Source organism: Pseudopipra pipra, chromosome 15 (assembly GCF_036250125.1).
Source record: "Pseudopipra pipra isolate bDixPip1 chromosome 15, bDixPip1.hap1, whole genome shotgun sequence".
Taxonomy (NCBI): domain Eukaryota; kingdom Metazoa; phylum Chordata; class Aves; order Passeriformes; family Pipridae; genus Pseudopipra; species Pseudopipra pipra.
In genome coordinates this window covers 14,215,243-14,240,656 of record NC_087563.1, presented here as the reverse complement: position 1 = coordinate 14,240,656, position 25,414 = coordinate 14,215,243, and the positions used below count along the sequence as shown (strand labels likewise).

At 51.9% G+C, this 25,414-nt stretch overlaps 1 protein-coding gene and 1 long non-coding RNA gene across 4 annotated transcripts in view; one reads left to right on the top strand and one right to left on the bottom strand.

Annotated features, from left to right (window-relative positions):
* Positions 1–1,654: 1,654 nt before the first annotated feature.
* The window catches only part of FLT4 (fms related receptor tyrosine kinase 4), a 58,290-nt gene continuing 34,530 nt past the window's right edge, over positions 1,655–25,414 (bottom strand). Inside the window, exons 8-30 of one of the 3 annotated variants that reach the window (XM_064672065.1) lie at positions 24,942–25,059; positions 24,242–24,393; positions 23,390–23,552; positions 21,445–21,589; positions 18,763–18,871; positions 17,361–17,720; positions 16,965–17,111; positions 16,175–16,306; positions 15,807–15,913; positions 15,367–15,502; positions 14,448–14,552; positions 12,934–13,047; positions 12,611–12,699; positions 12,249–12,396; positions 11,586–11,680; positions 11,117–11,239; positions 10,709–10,820; positions 10,239–10,338; positions 9,655–9,760; positions 8,590–8,729; positions 7,857–7,977; positions 6,998–7,083; positions 1,655–5,628 (exon numbers count right to left, since the gene is read on the bottom strand). In XM_064672065.1, the coding sequence (XP_064528135.1) occupies positions 5,421–5,628; positions 6,998–7,083; positions 7,857–7,977; positions 8,590–8,729; positions 9,655–9,760; positions 10,239–10,338; positions 10,709–10,820; positions 11,117–11,239; positions 11,586–11,680; positions 12,249–12,396; positions 12,611–12,699; positions 12,934–13,047; positions 14,448–14,552; positions 15,367–15,502; positions 15,807–15,913; positions 16,175–16,306; positions 16,965–17,111; positions 17,361–17,720; positions 18,763–18,871; positions 21,445–21,589; positions 23,390–23,552; positions 24,242–24,393; positions 24,942–25,059 (3,116 nt within the window). In that variant the 3' untranslated portion in view covers positions 1,655–5,420. The remainder of the gene's footprint in view (positions 5,629–6,997; positions 7,084–7,856; positions 7,978–8,589; positions 8,730–9,654; positions 9,761–10,238; positions 10,339–10,708; positions 10,821–11,116; positions 11,240–11,585; positions 11,681–12,248; positions 12,397–12,610; positions 12,700–12,933; positions 13,048–14,447; positions 14,553–15,366; positions 15,503–15,806; positions 15,914–16,174; positions 16,307–16,964; positions 17,112–17,360; positions 17,721–18,762; positions 18,872–21,444; positions 21,590–23,389; positions 23,553–24,241; positions 24,394–24,941; positions 25,060–25,414) is intronic. The other 2 variants (XM_064672066.1, XM_064672067.1) reach the window with 2 other exon arrangements.
* LOC135422678 (uncharacterized) lies at positions 12,107–13,359 on the top strand. The gene is made up of 3 exons (XR_010434542.1): positions 12,107–12,216; positions 12,647–12,732; positions 13,263–13,359. It is a non-coding gene; the product is annotated as an uncharacterized LOC135422678 (long non-coding RNA).

Below are 25,414 nucleotides of genomic sequence, written 5' to 3'. Positions count from 1 at the left end.
CCCCATCTCCATCCCTCCTCACGCAGCTGGGAGGCTGCTCAGTGCCATTTGCAGGGCCACGAGTGCTTGGCTGCTCCTTGGCTGCCTCCCAGGCCATCCATAGGATGTCCAGAGGCTGGGAGGCGGGAGAGGAGCAGACAAGCACTGATGGCTCCAGAAGAGAAGCCTCAGGAGAGGAGCAGCCTAGCAATGCGTGAGGATGCGCAAACCTGGGATATTTCATGAGCAGAGCAGGTTCAATCTCCTCGTTCCCCAGAGGGACAGGTCCCTGGATGGGGAGGGGAGAGGCAGAAGGTCCTTTTGGCTGCTTTCACCCCATGGTGGAGCTGGATGAAGGGATGGCAGTGGAGAGGCTGGAGCAGAGAAGCCCACCCCCATCACCTCAGCCGTGCCTCTGCCACCGGCCGCTCCTCACGGGACACTATTTTAGGGAGACAAATGGCACCGACGCCTTCACAGGCCACCCCAGGGCTGAGGAGAGAGCTGTGACTGAGCGTTCCTTCCAGCCCACGGTGATATCTTACGGGAAATGGTCATGATTCCATTAATATCCCCTCCGGCAGCGAACACCTCCCTCACAGCCGCCCTTGGCTGCGCTCCCGGCTGTGACAGGCCACGCACCGCCCGCCATCTTCCCTCCCGCGCGGGGCCCGCGCCCGCCGCCGGGGACAGGGCGCCACCTGCAGGCCGCCGGCGGCACCGCGAGGGGCGGCAACGGCACCGGGGGCGGGGGCGAAGGGGGGCCGGTCCTGAGGAGAAGGGGGTCCCGGGGGGGTGTTGATGTTTGGAGCAGAAGCAGGGTCCGGGGAGCCGGTGCCCTGAGGAGAAGGGGGTCCAGGGGGAGTCGGTGCTCAGAGAAGGAGGATCCGGGGGGTCGGTCCTGAGGAGAAGGGGGTCCAGAGGAGTTTGGTGCCCTGGCGAGAAAGGGGGGTCCGGGAGGGGTCGGTACTCTGACAAGGGGGGTCCAGGGGTTTCTGGGCCCCCCAGCGTGGTGAAGGAGGGCGGGAGGGTCCATGGGGGCCAGAGGGTCCCAGACCCCCAGGGCTGAGGCGACAGGGAAGGGTCACGGATCCGAGGCTCAGGGCTGGGTGCTGAGTGCTGGGTGCTGAGTGCTGGGTGCTGAGTGCTGGGTGCTGGATGGTGAGTGCTGGATGCTGAGTGCTGGGTGCTGAGTGCTGGGTGCTGAGTGCTGGGTGCTGGATGGTGAGTGCTGGGTGCTGAGTGCTGGGTGCTGAGTGCTGAGTGGTGAGTGCTGGATGCTGAGTGCTGGATGCTGAGTGCTGAGTGGTGAGTGGTGAGTGCTGGATGCTGAGTGCTGGGTGCTGAGTGCTGGGTGCTGGATGCTGAGTGCTGGATGCTGAGTGCTGGGTGCTGGGTGCTGAGTGGTGAAAGCTGAGTGCTGGTGCTGAGTGCTGTGCTGCTGGCTCCTGCCCCCGAGCTAGGCCAAAGCGTATCCGGCTTCACCATGAGAAAAGACGGAGTTTCCTCCTGGATGGAAACACCACAAAGGCCAGCTGTTTCCGAGAGGATGCGGGGAAATGCAAACGGGCGCAAAAGTAAAAATAAAAAACCCCCAAATGTGCTGATGGCTTGGCCAGGGCTGGGCTGCCCAGGGCTGCGGGGGCAGTGGTGGCCCCAGGAACCAGAGAGCAGCTGCCAGTTATGACTTTATTCATTTTCACATTTAGATATTACAACAAAACTCTTAATGACAAAGGATAACAAGTACTATAGGAGGAGAGGAAAGGAAGCAGTGTTCTAACTGATTTGATATATAACTGTGAACTTCCAGAGAGGAGACTCAACGTGAGTTATAAACACTCACATATGCTCACTGGTAGGAAAACTCACGTGCAAACACCCACACACTCACACACAACACACTCACATACACACAGACCACGCTTTGTACTCGCACATAACCCATGTTGTAACCTACTTGCTTTGAAGGCAGCCAACTGAAACACTGAATGCTGCTGGAGCAACAACAGGTACCAGGTTAAAATATTGCAATATAAATGAAGTGTTACTTGATACACAGGTTTTTCTTCAGAGACCCACATGTATTCGCAAGTAGGGGACCCAACATTTTGTTTTCAGGAGGGAGGAATGTCCTCAACACAAACATTTTGTAAGAAAAAATGAGGCTGAGCATAGAGCGGAAACAGTCATTTTAAAGGAAGGTGGTGATGATGATAAATAGCTTAGCTTCAGTGTTGAGTTCCAGTAAAAAGCCCAAACAAAACAAAACAAAACAAAACAGAGAGTGCATTGTGAACAAGCAGGCACAATTACCGAGCCCTGGGTTTTAAAAGTTGAAATACTCCCTTGTTGCTGTGGAAAGACAGAAAACACTGTTGTCTCACATCTTAAAACCAAAACAGACCAGCTTCACTTCATGCTCATGCTTATCTGGAGACTGTAAAAATAAAAAGCCAGAAATAATGCAAGAGAGTGGGAAGGGTTATCAGGTTTGTACATCTAATTTTAGTATACTTTTAGAGAGCAAAAGTACAATTGTCTCAACAGCTCTCCAATATCCCACACTACAGTTCTTCATCACAGGAGTGTCTGAAGAGGAGCCAGCATTTGCTCCTATCAAGCTGCATTGTTCATGCAGCACTGTTGACACAGATACAATAGGATCTGATTCAATCCCCACCCATCAAGATGGTGTGAGACAGAGAAAATAAACTTCTGTGGATTTGAATGTTCAAAAATCAGATGTCACACCAGCGCTTTCCCCAGGGTGAAATAGGGGATCGTTAACAATGGCTCTAATGAAGTAACCCTTCTCCACAAAGATGCTTGTGAGCAATTTACAGCTAAACCTAGAGACAAAGTGCAGCTGTCCTGGCCGGATGGCCACACTGACAACAAGCCTGGGCGCTCAGATGCCTCTGTCCCCTTTCTGCTGAGTAATTCTGCTGCTGTCCTGCAAGCTGGGCTTTGCTAGTACGTATCTATCCCTCACATATGGACAAGGACTTGCAGCTACTTTGGAATCCTGTTTTTCAACTATTATTTTCTTTGTAGTCCTCTTTCTTGGGCCATCTCTCAGATGGGACTGTGTTTCCAGGCAGAGAACTCTTGTGGAGCACTGGAAACAAGAGAGCCTGGGCACATCATCCAGTGAGCAGCCTGAATTTAGCTCAGCCCGCTGCCTTCTACCCATGTGAATGCCAGTGGAGACCTCCAGCAGCACAGGGCACTTGCAACCTTCCTTCTGCCAAGGGAACCACCAGTTCGAAAACCAGGGCAAGATGAGGGCAGAAGAATTTGGTCTGGCCTACGCCCCGTTGGCTGTCTTGCTTCCTTGGCCTGGCTCTCCAGCATCTCCTGCCAGAGGATTCTTACTGAGTCACAACAATTACTTAGAGATGCTTAAATTCCTGGCAACTTCAGGGGACACCAGTAGAAGTCAGGGAATTCATTGTCACATGCGGTTTTCAATTCCACATCTTGAGCCAGTTTGGCTCAAGCTGGTCCACTTTTGTGCCTCTTTTTTGCCATGGAAATCGCAGCCATGTCATCCTGCTGACACAAAAAGGGAGGGGAACTGCGTGCTGCACAGGCTTAGAGAATCTGAATGACAGGCGTGCTTTTCCCATGTGCTAAATAAATCTCCCCATTACACTTGTGCAGAGAACTATAATTAAGACTTGGCAACATCATCCGTAAGGACTCTCAGGGCTTACGTCGGGAAACGCGCAAAACCCTCTGCTGGAAAAGAAATACAGTTTGGGAAAGCTGTACATCTGACAGGAAACACAGTTTTAAAAGTCCAAAGCCTTGGCTCTGTGACAGAGGTATGGCCTGCAAGCAGAAACTCCCTGGTGCTGAGATGCCCTGGTGCACAGAGCTCTGCCAGCCACAGGCATGTGGGAGAAGAGATGATGATAAGCTGTTCAGACAAGCCTCTTCACCCAGACTCCTGTGGCAGTGATGTAACCATGCTCTGTGGCTGAGCTCTTGAATTGGGAGCAGGATGGAAAGAAGTAGGTGGGAAGTGGTGAGGCAGCAGCACAGAAATCTAGAGAGGGGCTGTGGAGGTTCCTCAGAGCTCTGAATTCACATGGTATCTTTTAGAAACAAAAGGCCCAAGTGATGAGTTGTTTCCTCAGCAAACATGTTCCTTAATCCCCCAGAGACAGGTATGCTGGCAGCTCTGCAACAGAAACTGGAGAGGAGCTCTCTGGGCAGAGAGTGCCTCCTTCGAATCAGGGAATTTGGGCAACAGGAAAGGTCGTGGTGCAGAACTGTTCACCCAGGAGAATCAGGGCTTGAGCCTTGGCCAGGTGCTCAGTGATGCCAACACACAAGGGGATGCAACCCAGGCACCTCATTGCTGGAGCTCTGTTCCTTCCATTGTTTCCAAAACGCTTGCAGCAGCTTGAAAATAAACATTTCACTCCCTACCCCTTTGATCCTTTTCCTCCCAGTAAACAGCCCATTTTCACTCTGTGTTTGGAAGACAGCTGAAATTAACCCAGCTTTGCTTTAATTTCTCACTCGAGCAACAAATGATCTCAGCGCTGCTCTGGGAGAAGGGGAAGGCGAGAGCAGCAGACCTGTGAGTAACCTGCTCCCACCACAGATCATAAAAACCCTGTTTTGCAGAGGACCTGCAAAAAGAGTTGCTATTTATCTCACTGTGGGAGCACTTTAGCCATCAGCTGATGACCTGCTCAGCACTAGCTGTGTTGAGATGGCTAAAATAACCTTGGTGATAAGGTGGATTGGCAGGCTTCCCCCCAGCAGAGATGAGAGGGGTGTGAGTGTTGCTTGCAGAGGAGATGGAGAGGCTGGCACCTACTCAGAATGAGCAGCATGCACGAGCATTTACAAAGATCCCTTGGGATCTCTCAGTACACCTCTTTAAAATGTCCTGCTCTTGCTGCTAATACCACAAGGGATTTCTTCCTTTTGATTCTGCTCTGCAGCTCAGCAGCTGACATCATGAGGAGGGGAGGAGGAAGCAATCCAAGGAAAAACATTCAGGCTGCACACCAGGAAGAAACTTGAGACTAAGACAGATCTATTTATATCTGACCTGAAATGGGCTTTCTGAATGGGAAGCTGATCTGAGTGGAGGCTGGATGGCAGGCAGAAGGTGCCGTAGTGCTGAATACAGGCACCCACTTGCTGGCAGAACGCATCTGTCCGAGCCGCAGGGAGAAAGGAAACACGAGGAACCAGGGAGGTGCTCTCTGTAGTCCCGGCACGGGGAAGCTGCAGCTGGAGGTGCTGTATGAGCCATCGTGCTGCGGTTCCAAGGACATCAGTGTTCCCCATCCATTTGTGGTAGGTTCCCTGTTGGGTTTGGGCATAGATTGAAGGAGAAGCTCTGAGTGACCCTGATGACGTGCCTGGAAGGTAAGAGGGGACGCCTTGGCAAGCGCCTCCAGGGCCTGGTGCCATTAGTACTGCTCGGAGAAGAAGGAAGCGTGGAGAGTGGGGGGACTGGCCCCCTCTCCAGGCGGGGTGCAGCTGCCGTCCTCAGAGTGTTCTGACAGCTCCCCGTATTCACTGTTGTAAAAAGTCTGGCCTCCGACTTGGGACCCGTACGACGGTCGACATCTGCCCCGCAGGTCCGACTGTTCCCCTGTTCGACTGGGCCCTTTACTGCTGTGAGGGAGAGAGACACAGGGAATCAATCTGGGCACTCCTAGAAAGCCTCTGTCCTGCTTAGAGACATCCAGCTTCAGGAAATCTCATCTGCTAATGCACGGGTCAGAGACAGGGTCAGGAATAGACTTATACCTCCATTTCAAAGCACGAAGCCAGGCCTTGCTCTAAATCTAAGCACAGCCTGCATGTTTTGTGAAAAATCTGCACATAACCTGGTGACAGAGTTACTTCAGCTCTTCTAGTTACCTTTGGGATACCTGCCAGATACAGGGAAGGGCTGGGGCCCCAATGAGCAGGGAGCGACAAGTGACATTGCCTCAATCGCTTCTAGACTTGGCAAGAATAACAGAAACTGGTACAAACCAACAGCCAGGATGGGGGAAAGGAAATGAAGGAAGATGATGAAGATGATGTGGGAGGAAATTGGCAGCCCCATCTCAGCACCTACCAATACCAAGTGGCTGGCAGGAAGCCACAAGGGCAAGGGCAGGGACACATTCAAGGAAAGGTTTAAGGGCAGTGTTTTCCAGGAGACAGGACACCAGGTGTAGGAGACAACAGGAACATGCCTTAGGGAAAAGAGGACAAGGACAAGAAGTAGGAGACAGCTTGATACAACAGCAGAGAGGCCACAGGTTTGTGGCTAAGAAAAAAGACAATGACCAGTCTGATCTGATGCTGGGAGGTAGAGGAGGTGAGGAAGAAGCTTGGGACTGGCCTCATCTACACATGAGCTGACATGGCTTGCTCAACAAACTGTCACCAAGACAAGGTCCCAGCCTGCTCTGGCACCAGGCAGAGATAAACTAGACAGGTTCTCACCCACTTTCCAAGCCTGGGACAAGGACATAGCCATTCATAACATCCTCAGCCCTGGGAATGCCAGCTCAACCTGCCGGGTTCTGTATCGGCATGTGGGAAGTCCTAAGGCCTGTACCATCCCTTCACCACCACATCAGGGCCCTGAACCCCGTGGGTCAGGGCTGAGGGAGGGAGGGAGGTGGCAGCCACATAGTTTCTGTCCATCCCACCTGCCACTGCTTGTACAAGCCCCGACACATTTCACCAGAAAATGCCAATAAACATTAACAGTTTCATTAACACCATCACTCCACTGTGCCTCATTATTTTAACAGACATATTCTTATTGATGGGCACAGCTTAAATTTTTAAACCCTAGGAAGCAGCAGGCATGTCTGTTCTTTGTGTGTTTTGCCTCTCATTAATGAGTGCATGGACTTATCTGGCTCAGGGCCCACAGCTGAGGGCTCCAAGCAGTACAGCCTATGGGGAGACACCAAAGCTGCCTCCTGGTCTCACTGCATTTGGCAGCAGGGAGGTCTGAGTGGCTAGACTTAAGGAGTACCTGAATCCACCTTCTTTTCTGTGTCGGTTTTCTATCCTCTCAAATTCCTCAGATGCCAGAACCATCCCACTGTCTGTCTGATTGTCCTGGAAGGAAGCAACAGGAGTTATCAGTAACATCCCTGTCGACTGATCAGAGCGGGAAGGGAGGAGAAATAATTCAGAAAATGAGATTGTGTGTATGTGTGATGGGGAAAAAGAGGTAGGGACACTTTACCAGCATTCTGCATCTGATTTTCTTAGGTACCTTCCTAAAAGTAGCACATAAAAAGGTAGGATTTCTGTGTGCAGTTCAGTGTCACTTTGGGGGAAAAAAAAGAGTGCTCCCTGTCTGGAAGGTGTATTACCATCCAATGTATGAGAGGCGAGGTTTTCCTCTGAGACTAAAGGTATGACCAAAGTTTTTCCACTACAGAAGATGTAAGTGCCAGTCCAGTTCAGAGAGACCAGAGGCGTCCATACTGCACAGTGCCACGTGGGTCAAGATGCAGGGGGTGCAGGCAAGCACTCTGGGTTTACCTAGTCCTGGCTGGATTTCAGTGTGCTTAACCAGGCTATGTTCACAGATTTGAGAAGGGTGAAGAGCAGGCTCTTCTCTGAGGTCCTTTATAGTCCCCTTGTTCGCAGATCTATCCTCCCCATTTCCCACTCAGGCAGTGTGAGCTGTGCTGCAGAGAAACCCCTGTGTGCCAGGTGGAGAAAGGAATGTGCACAGGACTTGATGAACTTCACAGGAATGACACAGACAGACTAACATGAGATAGGACTGATCTTCCTTCCACAGTCTTAACAGTAAAGTTGTCAGAAAACAGCTGAACATTTCTTTGCCCCCCTCTCAACTCCACCCAGATGCTGCTCACCGGGTGTGCCTTGTACATTGTGTGTGTCATGGGAAACTCTTCAAATGTCTTTATCCTGGATGGGCATCTGATCTGATTTCCTCCCGTCAAACAACCAGGGAACGAGACACAGTTGTAGTATCTGTAGGCAGAAGCACAGTGTGTTCAGTAAAGCCAGCATTCAATGTCCTAAATGAGCAGAACCTGAACCCAACATCCTCACTGTGCAACCAAAGTATGCAGGGAGGTGGATGACCCAAATGGTGGATTTTGGGAAGGTAATGGGATCACCTTAGGCCCCTTCATCCCATATTACTTCTGCTGTGGGGGAGCACCCAGACTTCCCAATTGAATCAGGCCCTAATGACCTCTCCACTTGAGGTAAGCAGAAAATCATCATATAGATCCCAGGCATCACATTATCACAGCTCTCCAGAGAGAAGAGGCTTAGGCCTTGTTGTTTGGGTTTGTTAGCAACAGATAGGATGAAATTCCTTACATGGTCTTTTGGCAGCATAGCTGGAGTCAGAAGAAGGAATGTCATAGGCTTACACATTAAGGGCTCTTTCTCATTATCAAAATCAAGTCATTTTGCTTTTATAAGCAAGATGCTATGGCCTAAATGCTTGGATCACATCTTATCACCTGGGATTTTTCCAGCATCTGGGTTCTCCCTCTATCCTTCAGGGTTCCTTACAGCTCAGGCTGCTGGCTGCCTGCTGGGCACTCTCTACCCTTTTCAGAGGGAATTCACCTTGCTGCTAGGCTGTGGCAGCGTATCCTCATGTCGAAGTCCTCTTCATCTGAGTTTTGCTGGGCAGAGGAAGGCACCTGGGAGAACCCATCATCTTCTGAGCTGTGAGAGTCGTTCAGCGGGATGTAATCCTTCCCTTCCTGGTAGGAAGAACAGTGAGTGGCCTTGCAAGAAGGGGAAGGCTTTCCCACAAGAAAGAGTTTCACAAGCAGAAACTGTCAGAGCTGGGAAGGAAAATTTCTGGTTTGTGTATTTTCTTTCTCTGGGACAAAATATCTGGCTGGAGATTTCTGTGCCCTTTGCATAAGTAGCTGTGAATGATGCATGGAGGTGTGTGAGCAGGAAAACAACCACAGTTCTCCGCCTTACATGGACAGAGCATTGTGCTCCAGGGCAACTGTGGCTTAGTCACTGTGGCTTAGTCATGCATGTGAGGGGAACCAGTGCTGAAAGGTTAAAGTCAGGGACGTCAGGATGAGACAGTACTCAAGCATTTAGCTATCAGCTTCTGAAAGGGAACGTCAAGAAAAAATTAAAAGAGCTGTAAGCTCGTCGTAGTTAGATGTCCTGTTGAGCTACTGCATGGAAGTGATTAGCAACAGTTTCAAAGAAAACTGTATAGCTGGCTGCTGTAACGTAACAGTTGTTTTGTTCACATGGCCCTGACATTTCAATCTGAGGGCAGAGTTTCAGAAACCCTGGTCAAGTTCTGGTTTTCATTATGCAGGCGTGTGGGAAGCAGAAGTACCAGGGCCTTGACTCAGCTGAGGAATTTCAAATAATCATCTGGGGATTAGGACGGAAATACTGGAATGACGACTAAGAGGGCGTCCGCCCTGCAAGGAGTGGAGTTATATGAGGATGCAGCTAGAGGGCTGTCACAGAAATGAGTTCTCCAACAGCTCTGGGAAACAGATCTCTGATCCAGGTATCCCTGTGTTATTGGTTGGCCTATGCAAAGATACTGCATTGACCACAGAATCAGCAGAGGGCACAGCGAGAGAGATAGAAATGGGAGAAGAAAGAGCTGTCTGAAGCTGAGCAGGGACACAGAGAGGTTTTCACCTGCTGGACGTTTTCCTGAAGAAGGTTCCCCAGTATCTCCACAAGGTCGGAGAAAGTCGGTCTCTCCTTGGGATCACCGTGCCAGCAGCTCAGCATTATACGGTAGCTGCAAGAAGAGATGCTGGTTTTATGCAACAGAACCCCCCTCCTACCTCTCTCCACAGGTCCTACCCACATGGTTCCCACAGTAGCTTCACTGTGAGGGAAAGCTTGGCACCCCCAGCACACTGGCCAGGTGGACTTGCTGGAAGGGTGTTGGTTTGTTATGCACTGAATATAAGAGGGCACGAGGAGCTGATTCAGGCACCTCTGGTACCCTTTGGAGCAGAAAAGCACATTGCCCACTTACAGACTCATCCCAGCATGCAAAGGTACCTAGAGAGCTCCAATTCTAACCTATCTGGCTTGCTCTCCAGGCAGCTGACTAGAGTGAAGGATGTGTTGGCCCATTCCCCACTCTGTCTGAAAGGTCTGCATCCCACAGAGGGGCTTGTCTTGCCCTAGGCTGGGATCTGGAAAGTTTCTGCCTTTGCACAGAGGGCTCTGCTCTGACCAGTGTGGGATCCATGAGGTTTCTGACTCACATTTCTGCCGTGGCGTACTCTGGGGCTCTCATCCTGGTACCGTCTTTGAGCCTCTGGCAGAACTCCTCGTTGATTTGGACTCCAGGATATGGAGATGCCCCTAAAGAAAGTTCAGAGAAGGGTGAGAACATGAAATGTACCCTCAGAAACCAGTCCTTCTGAGACTGCCCTTCCTGCCAAAATACCGGGAGATATGGTCATTTCTCATACACAGCCCAAGTTCTTGGTGCTGCCCAAATCAGGCTTCTCTGTCTTGGTATGCAGAGGCCACTCTGAACACCTGCATTCCCATCACTCTGTTCATAGGTGGATATGGCCTCCATATTTTTTTTGCCTACATTGGTGTCACTTCCCATAAGTCCTTAGATGTGCTTCAGAATGTCAAGGCCTCCTGCACAGACTCACCCACCAAACTACTACGTGGATAGAGATGTTTCCCTCAGCAGCATGATATCCTCATTAGCACTCACCTAGTGAGAAGATTTCCCAGAGGAGGACCCCAAAGGACCAGACATCACTCTGTGTAGTGTAAACCTTGTCAAAGATGCTTTCTGGAGCCATCCACTTCAGTGGGAGACGGGCCTGCAGGAGGAAGAAGCAAGGCACAAGCATTTAGTCAGGCACGTGAAGTAGGACAGCCCTTCTTGTTGCAAAGGGATGAAAGGAAATCAGAGCTGATAGCCCTGCTCCTCTCTCCGTGGAGGGATGGAGGTTTGGTTAGGTCAGAGAGGGATGGAGACACTGGTGGAGGAGGACAGGACATTTGTCATCGGGCAAATGGCTTCTGGTCCCAGCCACGCAAGTGGTTCTACTCCTCCTTTCTCATCTTTTCGTCAAGGTGGCCTAATCTGTTGAGGGTTTGAGAAGATGGCACTCACACTGCCTTTCCTGACATAGTCAGGGTCCTTGTAGATGTCCCGGGCCAGGCCGAAGTCACAGATCTTTACCACGTTGTTCTCTGACAGCAGGATATTGCGAGCTGCCAGGTCTCTGTGGATGCACTGAGGGCACACAAAGAGGATGGGGCAAAATCAGAGGGATAGGAACAACAATCAAAAAGTGCAGAGCACCTCCCTCCCCCCATGAGCCTGAGCTGTAATGGGGAAATGGTGGAAGTGGGCAGGAGCTAAAGATAAAAATTTCAGAAGGGGATGGTTAAGGAGAGGTTGAAATACAGGAGGACTAATTTCCCGTCTTTGTGTACACATGACTACCTCAGATTTCTTGAGAAGTGTGAGGTAGATCACGGAATCTCTCCGTGTGTCACCTGTAAAGCAGCTGTAAGCAGGTCTTCTCTCATCAGGCACGCACAAAAGATCAGGTGAGCAAAGAAAAGGGTGAACTCACCTTTCGAGATGCCAGGAACTCCATGCCACGTGCTACCTGGAAGCTGTAGCAAATCAGGTCTTCCATTGTCAAGGGACTTTGCCACAAGTCATCCACTATCCAGGAGTACAAGAAAATGATTAGACAGTGAGCAATCTGTTGTCCTGCTTGCCTCTCTCCAGGACTCGTGGGGTACAGCCAGTCTCTCAGTGAGATACAGCTAGTTCTCAGTGGTAACTGGAGTAATCAGCTCCCCTCTAAGATTTTCTGCTTAGGTGGCAGGAGACACATGGCAGGAACCTGCTCAAGTGCGAGGAGAATGAGTCCAGCCTCCAGCACATCAGTCAGACAGAGCTGTGGGGAACAGGACTGGAACAGACTTTGAAGGTCAGCTCATCATTCCTGTCCTAGGGAGGACCCACTGAGATCCCCCTCAATTCTCCTTTTTTTAGGCTAAAAAACCCCAAAGGAATTTAATACTCTCTTTTGGGTTTATAGAGTCTATTACAAGAGACAAGAGATGATGTCACAGCCCTGTTCAGGGAATCGCTGTGCAACAGTGATCAGCTCCAAGGCTGAGTCCCAGCTCTCCACTGATATTCCCTACCCATTGCCCAAACTAGCCAAGTCTGCCATTTTTTTGGTGGCCCAGGTGAGGAGCTGCTGCCAAGGCTGGAGCATTACCTTCCTGGATGGGGTGTGCTGTCTGGCTCTTGTGCATGAGGAAGCGGTGGAAGATGGCGCTGTTGCTGGTCCCGGAGCGGCTCCTCCTGTCTGCTCTCACGGCCTCCACGATGGACTGCACCTGGATACGCAGCCTGGGAGACTTCTCCTGGCAAGGGGACCACATCAAAACCCTCAGCAGGCAACACACACTGTAACCCCTGCACCCACGCTCTGCACAGTCTTTTCCTGTTCTTAAATCGATCTTCCATTGCAGACAGGACAGAGGGTGTCTTTGTCACACTGTCAGATCATGCATCAGGCTGCACATCTTCCTTCCCTAGACATGGGATAGGTCCCTAGGGGCAAAGGAAGCTACTTACCCTGTAAGGACTGAATCCTTCCCTCTTGGTCCGCAGGTAGTTGGAGAGGTTGCCATATTTGCAGAACTCAACAATAACCATGAGTGGACCTGGTGAGAAGACACCAAGGGTCAGGGCAAGAGGTAAGGGCTTGAGCTGGTCAGAATTTACCCCCACTCATGTTATGTGCAGTCCCACTGAGCTGTGACATCTGCCCTAAGTGCACACAAACACACTGATAACCTCCTCACGTCCCTGTGATCACACACGTGGCCAGCAAAAAGGGCATGGGACAAGCACTTATCTCTGGGAGCAGGCACAGCCTGTTGCCCTGGGATACTTACCATTGGGTTTGGTACAGGCACCCAGCAAATTCACCACATTGAGGTGATTCCCGATGTGAATGAGGATCTTCAGCTCTGACATCAGTGCCTTGTGCTCGCTCGCGGTAGCTCCCTCTGGAAACACACAGACCATGTCATGATGCCTCCTCACAGCTTTTCACTCCCCCTCACCACCCTCCTCTTAGCAGCATGTTAATATGGGTCTTGCTGAGGAGACTCTGCCCTCAAAGCCTCGGTACATTTTGTTACTGTGTGTTCCCACATGAAATGTCAAGCCTTGTCTGGAGATCCCAGGATCCCTGCTGTAACATGTACGATGCTCTCTGCAGGTGCAGGGACCCAGGGCAAAGGACAACACAATCTGTGCCCAACAGATTTTTCCTTGTGATAGTTGTGCAGCGAAAAAGATCACTTGAGGCTTACATACAGATGCACCCGTTTGAATCTCTGCCCTTTTGGCCTCCAAACAGAAATAACGAGCCATAAAACAATTAGGAACAAAAGACATCTGATTCTTTTTATCACAATTGAAGATAGGAGCTGTCTCAACTCAAACTCAGATATCTTTTTATGATTCCAATAGCAAGCACAGTGTCATGCCCCTGCCATCTCTCTGTACTTCATCTTCTCTCAAGCGCCAAATTCACATCAATTCTTGACCCTCTGTTTTACCCTCAGGGTGTGTTCTCTGGTTTTGTGTGCCTTTTCATACTTCTCACTTCCCCATATGCATTTTGTCTTAGTTGAGAGTTTGTAAATTTAGCCTGAGATACAGAAGCATCCTCTTGAGCTGTAGCTGATGGGCCAGGTGAGAGCCATGCCTCAAAGGACTGTAAAGCAATCTTGCATGACAGGCTTCCCCCTGCATTGCTGTGCAGAGCATCTGTACACTTGCAGTGGTAAGTAGTGCTCAGATGAGCCATGACTTGGTTTCCACATACAGCCCACTTTTGACCAGAGACTGCCTCAGTGTTTCATTTGGTGCCAAATTACAGAATAATGTTTTGGATGCCTGATTGAAAGAATAGCTATAAAATCTTAAAATCTCACTCTGGATTGACCAGGCTTTGGGTGCAAAGCCAATTTAGCCCTCAGAGCTGGGTAAGAGCTGCAACCTCCTTCCTTACCCAGCTCTGAATCTGTCCCATAAACACAAAATACAGGCACATTTGGAAGAAGGCAATTGGGAGCAACACTTCCTTTAGTGACCTGCCAAAGAGGGGCTTCAGATTTCTGTTTGTCCTTTGAGACAGATTTCATTCTTTGCCTTTGAAGACAGCTAAATTTCCTTGAAAGCTGAGTTCCCAAAGTCTCTACTGTCTGTACTGCCACTTGCCTCCCAGTGCAGCTGAATGGGGACAAAGCATCCATGAGAGGATGACACGAGCATCAACTGTGTTGAGGCCAAGAAGCCATTAATTAAGACAGGCATTTGCAGAGTGGACATTTCCTGGCAGGTGCTTCATTCGTTGCTGTCTACACACACTACATGTTTTGCTTCACTGTCCACATACCTTTCAGCATTTTGACTGCTACGGTCTCACAGCTGTTACTTTTATTGATCCCAAATGCTGATGCTTCCACCACCTTCCCAAAGGCACCGTGACCCAGGACTTTACCTATGGACAAGGAAAGAGGCAGTGTGAAGAAAGGCAGGTGCAGAACAGGCAGAATAGAATGAAAGAAAACAAAAATCCCAACAGGAAACCATGGGAAGAAGAAAGAAAAAAATATCATAAAGGAAAAGGAAGGAATGGAACATGTGCCCTTTCAGGTGGCTGCTTGCTGTGCTGGTGAGAATAAGAGAAAGGATGATGGGAGGAACTGAGACAGAGCTGGCATGGACAAAGCAGAGGAAGGAAATGGCCCTGCAGAAGTGAGGGGCTGTTTGTTGCCCTCAAGCAACAAGTTGTTGTGTGTGGGAAAGGTAAACATGACCCCTTGCAACAGAGCAGCCAGGGCTAATGTCACTGCTCTGTGCCTCAAAGGTAGTCTGCTGCTCTTTAAACCCTGCCAGACAGAGAACGGGGGCTGCAGGTGGGTGTCAGCACGAGGACAATAAAGGATGCAGTCCTGGTGCCGAACTCGGGTACCTGCTGTGAACTGGACTGCTCTGTCCAGACTGCCACTTGGAGAATATGGGGATGTGTTTTAAAGCATGCCCAGGGGTCTTCTGGTCTCAGAGACTCCTGTGTGGGTACTTTGAAAGAGTCTGGGCTTACAGCTGGCTCAGACCTGTCCATAGTCAGAGCCAAAGAGATTTCCCAGGCACAGCTGGGCTTTAGGGACAGTCTGGGGAAGAAGATGGGAAGCCTGAGGCAGAGAGAAAGCATTAAATGCACAGAAGTGTGTAAGAAACCTGGAGGGTGAGTTTGAAGGGCTGGTGGGAAGTCCTGACCACAGCATGCAGTGGCAGGGAGGGGTCTGGCTCACCCAGGCGCAGGCGATCTCGTGGGAACTCCCACTTGCTGGAATCATAGGGCAGGTACTCGCACTGCTCCTCCAAGGGCACCTCGCCGGGGTCCATGATGATGGAGAGGTAGCCTGTCTTGATGTCTGCATGGGCAGGCTGCAGGAATTAGCCAACACAAAGGGTGAGGAGGTGCCCTCCCTGCCCTGGGTGCTGAACCCCAGAGGGGATTTGTATTCTTTGCCTGCCTTAACTTGCTACCCCCTAGCAAAGGCCATTCCCTGTCACCTCCTTTACCACTGCCCTTATGCACCCTTTCCTTGGCAGTGAGAGCACTTGAAGCTTCACTCAGTGACCTTCTTTTTTTAGTGGATGATGTCATGCAGCTCCACATCACCACAGTGGTGTTGCCCCAAGCCCTGCTATGTCACCTTCCCTGCCTGGCACAGAGACAGTCACATACCCTTTTGATGTTGCAGAAGATGAGAATAAGGAGGATCCAGAAGAAAACAGCAATAACACCAGTCCCAATCAGGATGACAATCTCCACATTGGTTCTGTCATCAGAGCCTGTGGAATGGGAGGGAAATTGTAGCTTCAGAGATTCCCACTCTGTGACCCAGCTCAGCCATCCCTTGTGGCCTGCATCAGGTGACTGGGGATGAGTTTGCCTGAGCTAAACATGCTCTGGACTACAGAGTAGAGCACCATGCCACCAGCAAGGCCAAGGGGCTTTCACTGCCTCCCATTGTCACAGGGAAGAGGTGTGGGACCTTGCCCACAACTCTTACTCTGTCCCTTCATCCCCAGGGGAGTTGTGGCTGCTGGTACCTTCCACGGAGACGCTGGCTGAGGAGTTCACACAGCCCTTGGCATTGCAGACGCTGCACAGGTAGAGCCCAGCATCCTCCTCTCTCACCCTCTGAATGCTCAGCCTCTGGTTGAAGTCCGCCAGGTCAATCCCTGTAAGGCACAGAGGGTTGTGGTGGTCACTCACAGGGAGGGAAGATTAGTATACTGGACTCACTCAGGCTCAAAATCAGGCTCCTGTTTTTTGTCTGATTCATTTTAGATGTCAGAATGAAATCACACCAGCTGGTAGAGGCTCTTCTATGGCCTGATGGCCTCAGAAATACCCCATAGGGGCTTTTGCCAGGCAATGTATGGAGGGGACAAATCCCACACCAAGCATGCTGGATAGGGACAGCGCCCAGGCAGTTCAGCTGCTGTGTCAAGTTCTGCTTCAGCTTCAGGATCTGTCCTTTTCCCTATGCAACGTGCCTGGATCCTTCCCAGGTTCCTTCCATGAGATCTGGGTTGCTCTCTGCTTAAGCAGAGATGCCAGGCACTGGGCTGAGAGTAAGAACATGAATGATTTATCTCTCTCTGCTCTCCAGCTGCACGTGCACATGCACAGACAGTACTGAGCCAGGCCCTGGGGCATAGACTTGGCCAGTGAGACTGCATCAAACTGGGACAGAATTTGATTAAAACAAGTCTGGCCAATTCAGAGAACGAGTGCCTTTGCCTGGGCACAGCAACTCCCAGAACTCAGCAGTGTTCAGATCTCCAACAGCTGAACACTATGCCCTGCCTTTGATTCATCCCCAGCCCACTGTACCTGACACTTCTTCCACCAGTTTCTCGTCTTTGTACCAGCTGATTGCAGGAATGTGGTTGCCGTCCACCTTACAGCGCATCTCTATGGAGTCGCTGACATTCACCCAAATGTCTGTCAGGTTCTGCTTGAGGCGGGGGATCTCCAGGGCTGGAGAAGCAGCACAAAGAGGAGGAGGGGAAAATGGGAAACTGATTGATCAAAAGAATATCTGTGTTCCTGGGGGGCTTTGGGTCTCGGACCCCTGCTGAAGGGTGTCTTGAGAACCCAGGTGCCCTGCCTTTGCCACCTTGAGTTTAGCTTGCTTGTGTGGCTTTCCCTGGGGACGGACTGGGAAGCTCATGGCAGCAAGAGCGCCAGCTCTCCTCTGTCACTCCCACCAGCCCTGTGGACCCTCACCCTGCACAGAGATGTATTTCTTGTGGCAGTGTTTCTCCCGGGTCTTCCTGTTCTGCACCTCACACACGTAGTCTCCCTCCTCGTTCAGGGAGATGTTGGGAATGGTGAGCAGCAAAGTGGCATCATTGGAGTGGGGCTGAAAGCGCAGTTCCCCCTGCATCTTGGTGGCATAGTGGTGGACATTCTTACAGTCCAGCACAAGGGGATTGCCCTCTTCATCGTGGAGCTTGGAGAGGTTCAGCCGATACCACTGCAGGTTCTCATAGGTGTAGTTGTCTGCATTGCAGCTCAGCTGTAGGTCCTGCCCCTCTATGGGCTCTTCTGAGGGCTGGGACTCAATCTCGAACCCGTCTGGAATGGCTTTCAGGAAGGAAATGAACATGTGAATGAGTTTTCATGGCTGAGCTGCCAGACACAATGAAACTGGCTCCTTGGGCTCAGCTCTCTGAGATCCGCCTGTCCTCAGGGTAAACAAAACCACTGCAGAGTAGAACTGTGACATGCAAACTGCTGGCAAGCACAGCTTAAGCCCAGCGAGTGTTATGGGATATTCTGAAGTCCTCAGGTCAGATTAAGATGGGGTCACTAAAGAAGCAAGCTGGGGAGGTCTCAGTTGGGCTGTTACTGCTCTCAGCTCAGCTGTACCCTTTTGGTTTGCACACATGCCTGCTTTTAGATGTGCAGGCAGTGACACAGCAGCCTGGACAGCTGCACGTGTGGAGATTCCTGGAGCAGCCACTGAAGATGTGCACCTGGCTCCACAACAGCTGGTGGATCTGACAGCACAGGCACTACCACGAGGGCCATGAGCCCAGCCTTCTGGGGTCTGTCCATAAGATAAGTCTCTGCTGTGCCCTTGCTGGACTCCCTGTCCCAATGGACAGGTACAGACTCCTGCCAGCACGGGGTACTGCTGACAGGAGGCTTATGCAGCCCCATATGGGCCATGACTCCAGCCCACACTGCTGGGCTCTGGCTTCTACGAACTCATCTTCCTCCCATCACCAAACTCCCGTGGGGACTCTGCCAGGGCTTCAGGCCAGCGGGACCTGGCCTGGGAGTGGGTCGGGTGGTGCCACTAGAGGATGCTCTTGGACCAGGCACATCCCCAGACCAGGGAGCTGCCTGGGCCTGAGCCAGCAGTCTATCCCCAGCCCAGGACCTGCCCAGAACCTGCCAGGGCTGCTCCAGAACCTAGGCACAGGCAGCCCCGGCTCGCCCCCAGGTCTGCCTGCCAAACTCTGCCTGTGCTATCTGCTGCCAGCCCTGCTTTCCTTCTGGCTTCCCAGTCACTGTTGAAGGTCCTAACTGTGAAGGGCAGGACCCAGCAGCTCTAGGGATCTGCCTTTTCCCAGCAGAGAGCTCGGCTGGTGCAGGGAGAGGGGAGGTTTGCAGTACTCACTGGTCACGTAGAAGTAGATCAGCCGCTCATCTCGACCCACTTTATTAGAGGCAATACACTTGTACATGGCTGAGTTGTTGGCCTCCTGGATGGCCAGTTTGCTGACTGTCTGATGGGGGAAGAGAGCGTAAGGAGGAATTAGGAAGAGCAAGGGAGAAGAGAAGTAGGATCACTGCTGCTCTCTGGCAGGCAGCAAAGCCCACAGCAAGCCTAGCTCCAGGCAGCAGCTACACCTGGGAAAGGGTTATGCAAAAATAGCCCCTTATTCAATAGCCCTTTGTGCATTTCAAGCCTAAAAGTTTGCTCTAGCAACAACAACATGATTTTGTTCCCAAACTCTCCTCCTTTTTATGGAGCCCAGTCAGCATAGATGCCTCACCATGGAAGCAAAGTTCTTGCTGAGCCCCTCGGGTCACCATGGGGACAGATACTGCCCCCCTTGCTGTGCTCAGCAAGGGGGACAGTAACATGATGCAGGTCTGAGGGGATGGCTAAGCTCCTGCCAAGCTTTATTTATAACAGTGAGGAGAAAGGGAAAGGACACCAGGGCTCTGATTCCCTGAGCCCTCTGCAGTTAAGTGACTATTTAGTGTCCCGTAGGTTCAGTGGAATTTACAGGTACTTACAGGCCTGCCAGTACTCCTTTTATCCATAAGGACAAATCAAACCTATGAAAGCATCCCAGCTCTCACCAATTCAGGAAGGACAGTCATCTTCTTGCTTTAAATTTCAAGTGTACATAGACACGGTCCTAAAAGCTTCCTCTTCCATCTTTCTAGCAAGACATGACTGAGATTGGGCAAACAGCCAGGCTGCCATCCTGGGAGCATGGACCCAGGAGATGCTGCTTCCAAATAAGCCAGGAAAAGCAGCTGGGGAATAAGGCTGCTCTCCTCCTCCTGCTGGCTCACACTGTACATGTGTGAGCTGCTGAATGTGTTACAAGCACTCCCCTTAGAGGAGACCTGCAGTTTGAAGCTCCAGTTTAAATGACAAGTTAATCACACGCAGAAATCCCTCTAATGAGACAATGTCTAAAATGCAAAAATAATGTGTTCCTACTTCGCCTTACAAAGGGAAACTACTTTGCCTTTACTATTCATCCCATAGACTTGGGGAAGCATTTCCGTTGTAAGTGGCAATGCATCAGCTTGGGTTAATCAGAAGGAACAGTCATTCATTCAGTGCCTACTCAATGCAGCTGAAGTGACCTTATTACTAGTACTTTTGTGCATTGCCTTTTCCGTTTCTTGGGGTTATTCAGTACAGCTGAAGTGACCCTATTGCTGGCACTTTTGTGTGCTGCCTTTCCTGTTTCTTGGGCATTTTCCTTCTAATCCACAGTGTTACGTTGGAGTTGGGGTTTCTGGATCTGACATCATCCTGCTGCCTGAAGTGCAAGGCTGTGCCCTGCACACCCTGTGGTTCGTTCTGGCCTTACCAGATAGAATAAAACCCAGGAGGATGGTAAAAGAAGACAGGCAGAAAGGAACAGAGGGAGTGAAAGCAGATTTGAGAACATAGCATCCCACTCTTTTCTCCTAAAGGTCTTGCACATCCCTGGGATGCACAACCTAATTTGAAGCTCCTGGACAATTACAACCAAACAGATGGAATGAGAGGGACACAGCTGAGGAATAGGAGGGAGAGAATGAGGAAAATAGGGAAAGATCAAAAAAGACCAAGATGAGTGTCACAACTGGAGAGGGACGCAAGGGCTTCTCACTCAGGAGTTCCCACCACCCGAGCTTTCCTCCCTGGGGGACACCAACCGCTGCCTCTCCCTTCAGTTGCCCTGGGAGGAGAAGCATCTGCTCTTGCCACTCTTTTGGCAGAGTGATGAACTCCCAGCCAGGCCAGGGGACGGGAAGTGCCTTTAGAGGTGTGTAGGAAAACAGGAAGTGACTTTCGGAAACAGGGGCCCATTTGTTTGTTCTGCATCCCCCTGTGAGCGGCTGGTGCCCGACACCAGCGGGAACAGGAACCCCGTCACGGCGCAGACCTGACACTCACGGCTACCAGAGAGGCAGAAAGAAACAGGCAGCAAGCAGGTCACACACTATACACCCTGCAATGAGGGAGAGAGGTTCCTTCCAGAAAGGAAATGCTGTGATGGAGAAGTGGGCTCTGTGGGGCACACGTGCTCTCACTCACAAACCTGCAGTGGATGGATGCCACCATCTCCATACCACCCTCACCCCCCTGGGTTGGGGACAGCTGGATGAAATGCCCCACCAGATACATGAACATTCCCAGGGCCAGGGATTTCCTGGCCAGTTTGTGACTCCTGCTTTCCTGCCCAGGCTGCTCTGCAAGGTTTGGCTCTACAAGATCAGCCTGTGCTCAGAAATGGCCAAGGGAGCCCTCATAGCACACGCCCTGTGTTCAACAGCAATCCATGTAATCCCTCCTGTGCAGCCAGCCCTGGTGGGAGCCTCTCTGGTCACAGGGTAATTTGTCAGAGATGACAGCTCTCCCTCTACCTGGGGCTGCCTGATACTGCAGAGCCCCAGGGCTGGGAATGGCTGCTGATGGTTCATTTTAGAAGCAGAGGTGTGAAGCTCTCCCCAGATCTGTCTCTGCCAGGCTCCTTTCCAGCCTGCTTTTGCTGGATGATGGCAAAGGACCTCTGTGCCTGTCTCCAGCTCCCTGCCCCAGGATGGGTTTGAGATACAGCCTCACCTTGTTACGCCCCTCCACAAACTCCACCCAGGTGTCAATGCTCTCGATGGGGTTCACTGCATCCTGCTGTGTCACGTCTTTCCAGTCCTTGCACTCGGGCATCCGGTCCCGCTGATGGCGTCTTGCTGCCCGGTGCCTGCTGTTGCTAATCCAGCAGCCAGGGAGGAGCAGGAGAAAGAGGAGAGAGATGGGGAGGTGGTCAGCTGGGTAAAAGGCAGCAAAAGTAGCTTTGTGTCTGAGGATTGATGTCCCTGACCTACAACTCCGCAAAATTTCCCGGGTCTTTCGGTTACACAGTTCTGATGTGCTTTATAAGGGTGCTCTGCAACCACCAGTGAGGCAAAATTCTGTACATGTGAAAATTGAGGCAGAGAACAGATACAGGTGTCCCAGGCAGTGTCTTCACCCTCAGCCCTGGGACTTCATCTTTCCTTCCTGAGTGGAGAAAGGCAGGGTTGAAATCAGTTCACATGTGCCTAGGGCAGCTCTTGATGTCACTTCGCTCAGCACCAAGGCCTTAAAGCCCTACTGGGACTGAGAGTCAGGGATGTCACCGACTGGCTGGTGCTGGCCTGGAGAGCAGATGGTACAACATCTAAGGGCACAGCACCCAGGGGTGCTCCTGCTGCCCCCGATTCAACAAAAAGCAGGAAGGACATATCCCAAGTAAAGGTGCTGCTGGGGGATGGTGGTACCTCTTCAGCCTGAGAAAGGCGATTGGGGAGAAGTGCCCAAATCTGTCGGGGACCAGGGATGCTGCAGCCTGCAGGGTGCTTCTGGAATGCAGGTTGAGGAGGAAGATAGGAAGGTCTGCCCAAAATCCAGAGTGGGAGGAGTGGAGGGAGAGGCTTAGGGTAGCAGGGGAGCAAGGTGGAGCTGAGTGGAGCTGCCCAGGAGCAGTGGCAAGGGTGTGTGTGAGGCAGAGCTTGGTGGGGCAAACACACTGGTGAGCTGTGTAAACAACAGGAAGCCAGAAAGAAGCCTCCTGCATCCTCTGGAGCTATGCTAGGCAGAAATACGGTGGCCTTGGGAGACAGTGCTCATAATTCACAGGTCCCTCTGCTTCCTGACAGGGCCACAGTGCACTTGCATGCAATAGAAAGCTCTCCGGCATCCCTGGCTTGGCAAAAGCCTGCACAGGGCTGCAGGACCTGGCTTCCTCCAGGCACCCTGATGTCCTCCACCCTGACTGCTCTGGCTACAACTCCCCAGTATCCCTTTTTCTTCTTCCTGTGAGGCTGTCACTAAAAAATGCCACTGCAGCCCTGCCTGGTGCTGTCCCAGCTTCACAGGGCACAGGCAGTGAGCAGGCACCCTTCATGCCTACCTATTGGTGCTGCTGGCACAAACACCCTCCTGGAAAACCATCCAGAGATCTGGTACTTTCCCAGGATTCAGTAATTCTTCTCCACAAGCAGCAGCTGCCTATGAGCACTTTTGCTTCCATCATTACCCAGGAGAAGACATAGGACAGAAAAACCATGGGGACCTCAGGGCAGGAATGGGATGAGCTCCAGTTGCTGTCTTGGGGTCTCACCAAGGGGCTGGAACAGTTTCTCCTCCAATCTGCCTCAGTTTCCCCATTAGCACAATGATCAGTGGTTTTATTGCAGATGCTGTGAGGTGTGGCTGTGCCATGGACATCCACTGACAGATGTAGATGACTGAGGATGCAGGGGATACTGTGGAAGTTGTTGGTGTCTGGGACTACCCAGTCTGGGCAAAACTCCTACACTGAGAACAGGTGTCTCCATTCTGCCTTCCCATGAGGTGAGTGGGTGTACAGTGCTCTGAGCTATCAGTCAGTGCTGTCCTCCTCGTGCCATGTCGTGGGTGGGAGAGCAGAAGTGAGATGGGGTCTGGGGCACAACCACAGTCACAAAAAGCCCATAATGCCAAACTGGTGGCTTGGGAAGACACAGGTGTTGGAAGAAATGGCACTTACAGGCTGCGTCGGGAGAACATCCGACATGGCATCCATGGCCTCCACTGCCACTGGATCACCTCTGGCGCTGGGATGCCATAGACAGTGCAGGTGAGGGCCTGGGGGCTCTTCTTGGAGTAGATGCTTGGGGAAGAGGTTTCCTTCTCGTGGATGCGTGGAGGGACTGCAAGGATCAGAGTGACATTGTGAGTGGCTGCAGGCTCAGCCACTCCCTCCCATGCCAGGCACAGCCCTTCCCAGACCTGTCTGTGGAAAGCATGGGCACTACAGCTCTCCAGCTCTCAGGACAGCTCAGGCCTGCAAGGCACAGCAGGTTATTCTTAGGCAGATTCAAGTGACATCATTTCTCCTTCCTCTGTCTGGATGGTGCAGGGCTCAAAGCACTGTCTGGCAGCCCCCAGTCCAGGGCCACAGAGCCTGCTGGAGGCACATATCCAAGCAGCAGTGCCCTTCCATCTGGATCCTGTATGACAGGGACCAGTTTCTGCTGCGGGAAAATTCCCTAGGAGCTTCCCACCCAGAGGAACTACTCCAGATCAAGACTTCATGTGTGTGGCAGCTGCCCTGCCCTCAAGTCTGCATCAGTCAGGGTCACCCTCAGCAGCATCTCCACCTGCAACTGGGAAGTGGCCCCTGAGCAAGGACATACCCTGCCCAAAGTGATGGAGCCAGGAACGAAGCCAGAAGGAACCAGCCTCACTGTAACCAGAGAGTCCCTCAGCAATGGGAGAGGAAGAGATGATGTACCAACTGCTTTAGGACAGCAATGGGGACTTGGTCTTGGAGCAGCCCAAAGGCTAGGGCCGTGGGCTCAGCTTTGCCCCCCCCAGCCCAGCCCTGGCCCTCCCTTACCATTGACGATTAACTGGAGGCTGATGTGCTTCTCCAGCCCCGCCAGCCTGTTCCGCAGAACCAGCGTGTATGTCCCGGCGTGCTGCTCCGACACATCCTTGATCTGCATTGAAGATTGAGATTGCTTGGGAATTAGCTTTCCATCCTTGTACCTGCGGGGAGGCAGAGAGAAAATGCAGCCATGGGGAGGAAGTGTCCCACTGGCAGCTGGGCAGGGGTTTGCTGGTCCCCACTAGAGTACAGTCGAGGTGCTCCTTGCTAGCACTGAGGACCTCTCTGGGGAGGACACTGGGCCTTCCCTGGACCTGAGTTACAGACCTGTGCATCAACTCATATGGATGCGTGTGGGGCTGGGGATGCTGTGGCTCTGCCCTGAGCAGTGAGTGAGTGCAAAGCTCCCAGCTCTGGCCAGCTCCGGTGGAAGTGCAGCACAATGTTGCACACAGCCCACCTCACTCTGGGCAGCAGAGGGACAAGAGGGACAGCTCCTGTGGGTGCTCTGCTTGGCTACTCCAGACAGTGCAGAGCTGCCAAGCCAAGGCTGTGCAGTTGAGAGTCAGGGCATTTGGGAGAAATTACTCCCATGGGTGGAAAAATGTGACCACAGAGGGACATAGCAAGGGGGCCAGGCTAGGCTTTCCCATTTGGCAGAGGGAAGAAGGAGAGGACAAAGCAGCTCAGGCTAAGAAAAGTGAGTTACCACTGGAAATCTGGTGGGGGGTAAGCCACGACTTTCACTGGCAGCTTCACGGCTTCATCTCCTGCAGTGGCTTCTATCACTGGGCCCTTCCTCCACTCCACGTTGATGAAGGGCTTTTCTGCAAGAAAAAAAGTGAGCATGGAGGAGAGCACAAAGGGACAGGCTGTCACCAAGCTCTGCTGCTCTCCACAGGGCCCAGCAGCAATGACCAAGGACAAGACGGTGTCGTGGCAGGGCAGCTGAGATCCTGGCACCTGAAGAGCTGCCTCTGCCTCCCTCTTGGGAACCACTGGGGACATGGGGAGACTGGTCCTGCTGCTGGGACACAGCCACCCAGTGCCAGTGATGCCTTGTGCTCCTGCAGCTGGTGCCTCCCAGGCCAGCCATGCCACAGGGGCACTGCATCTGCTGCAGGGCCATGAGACTCATGTGTCCTGCCATCCTGCTGCATTTGGGCCAATTTGGTGTTGGCA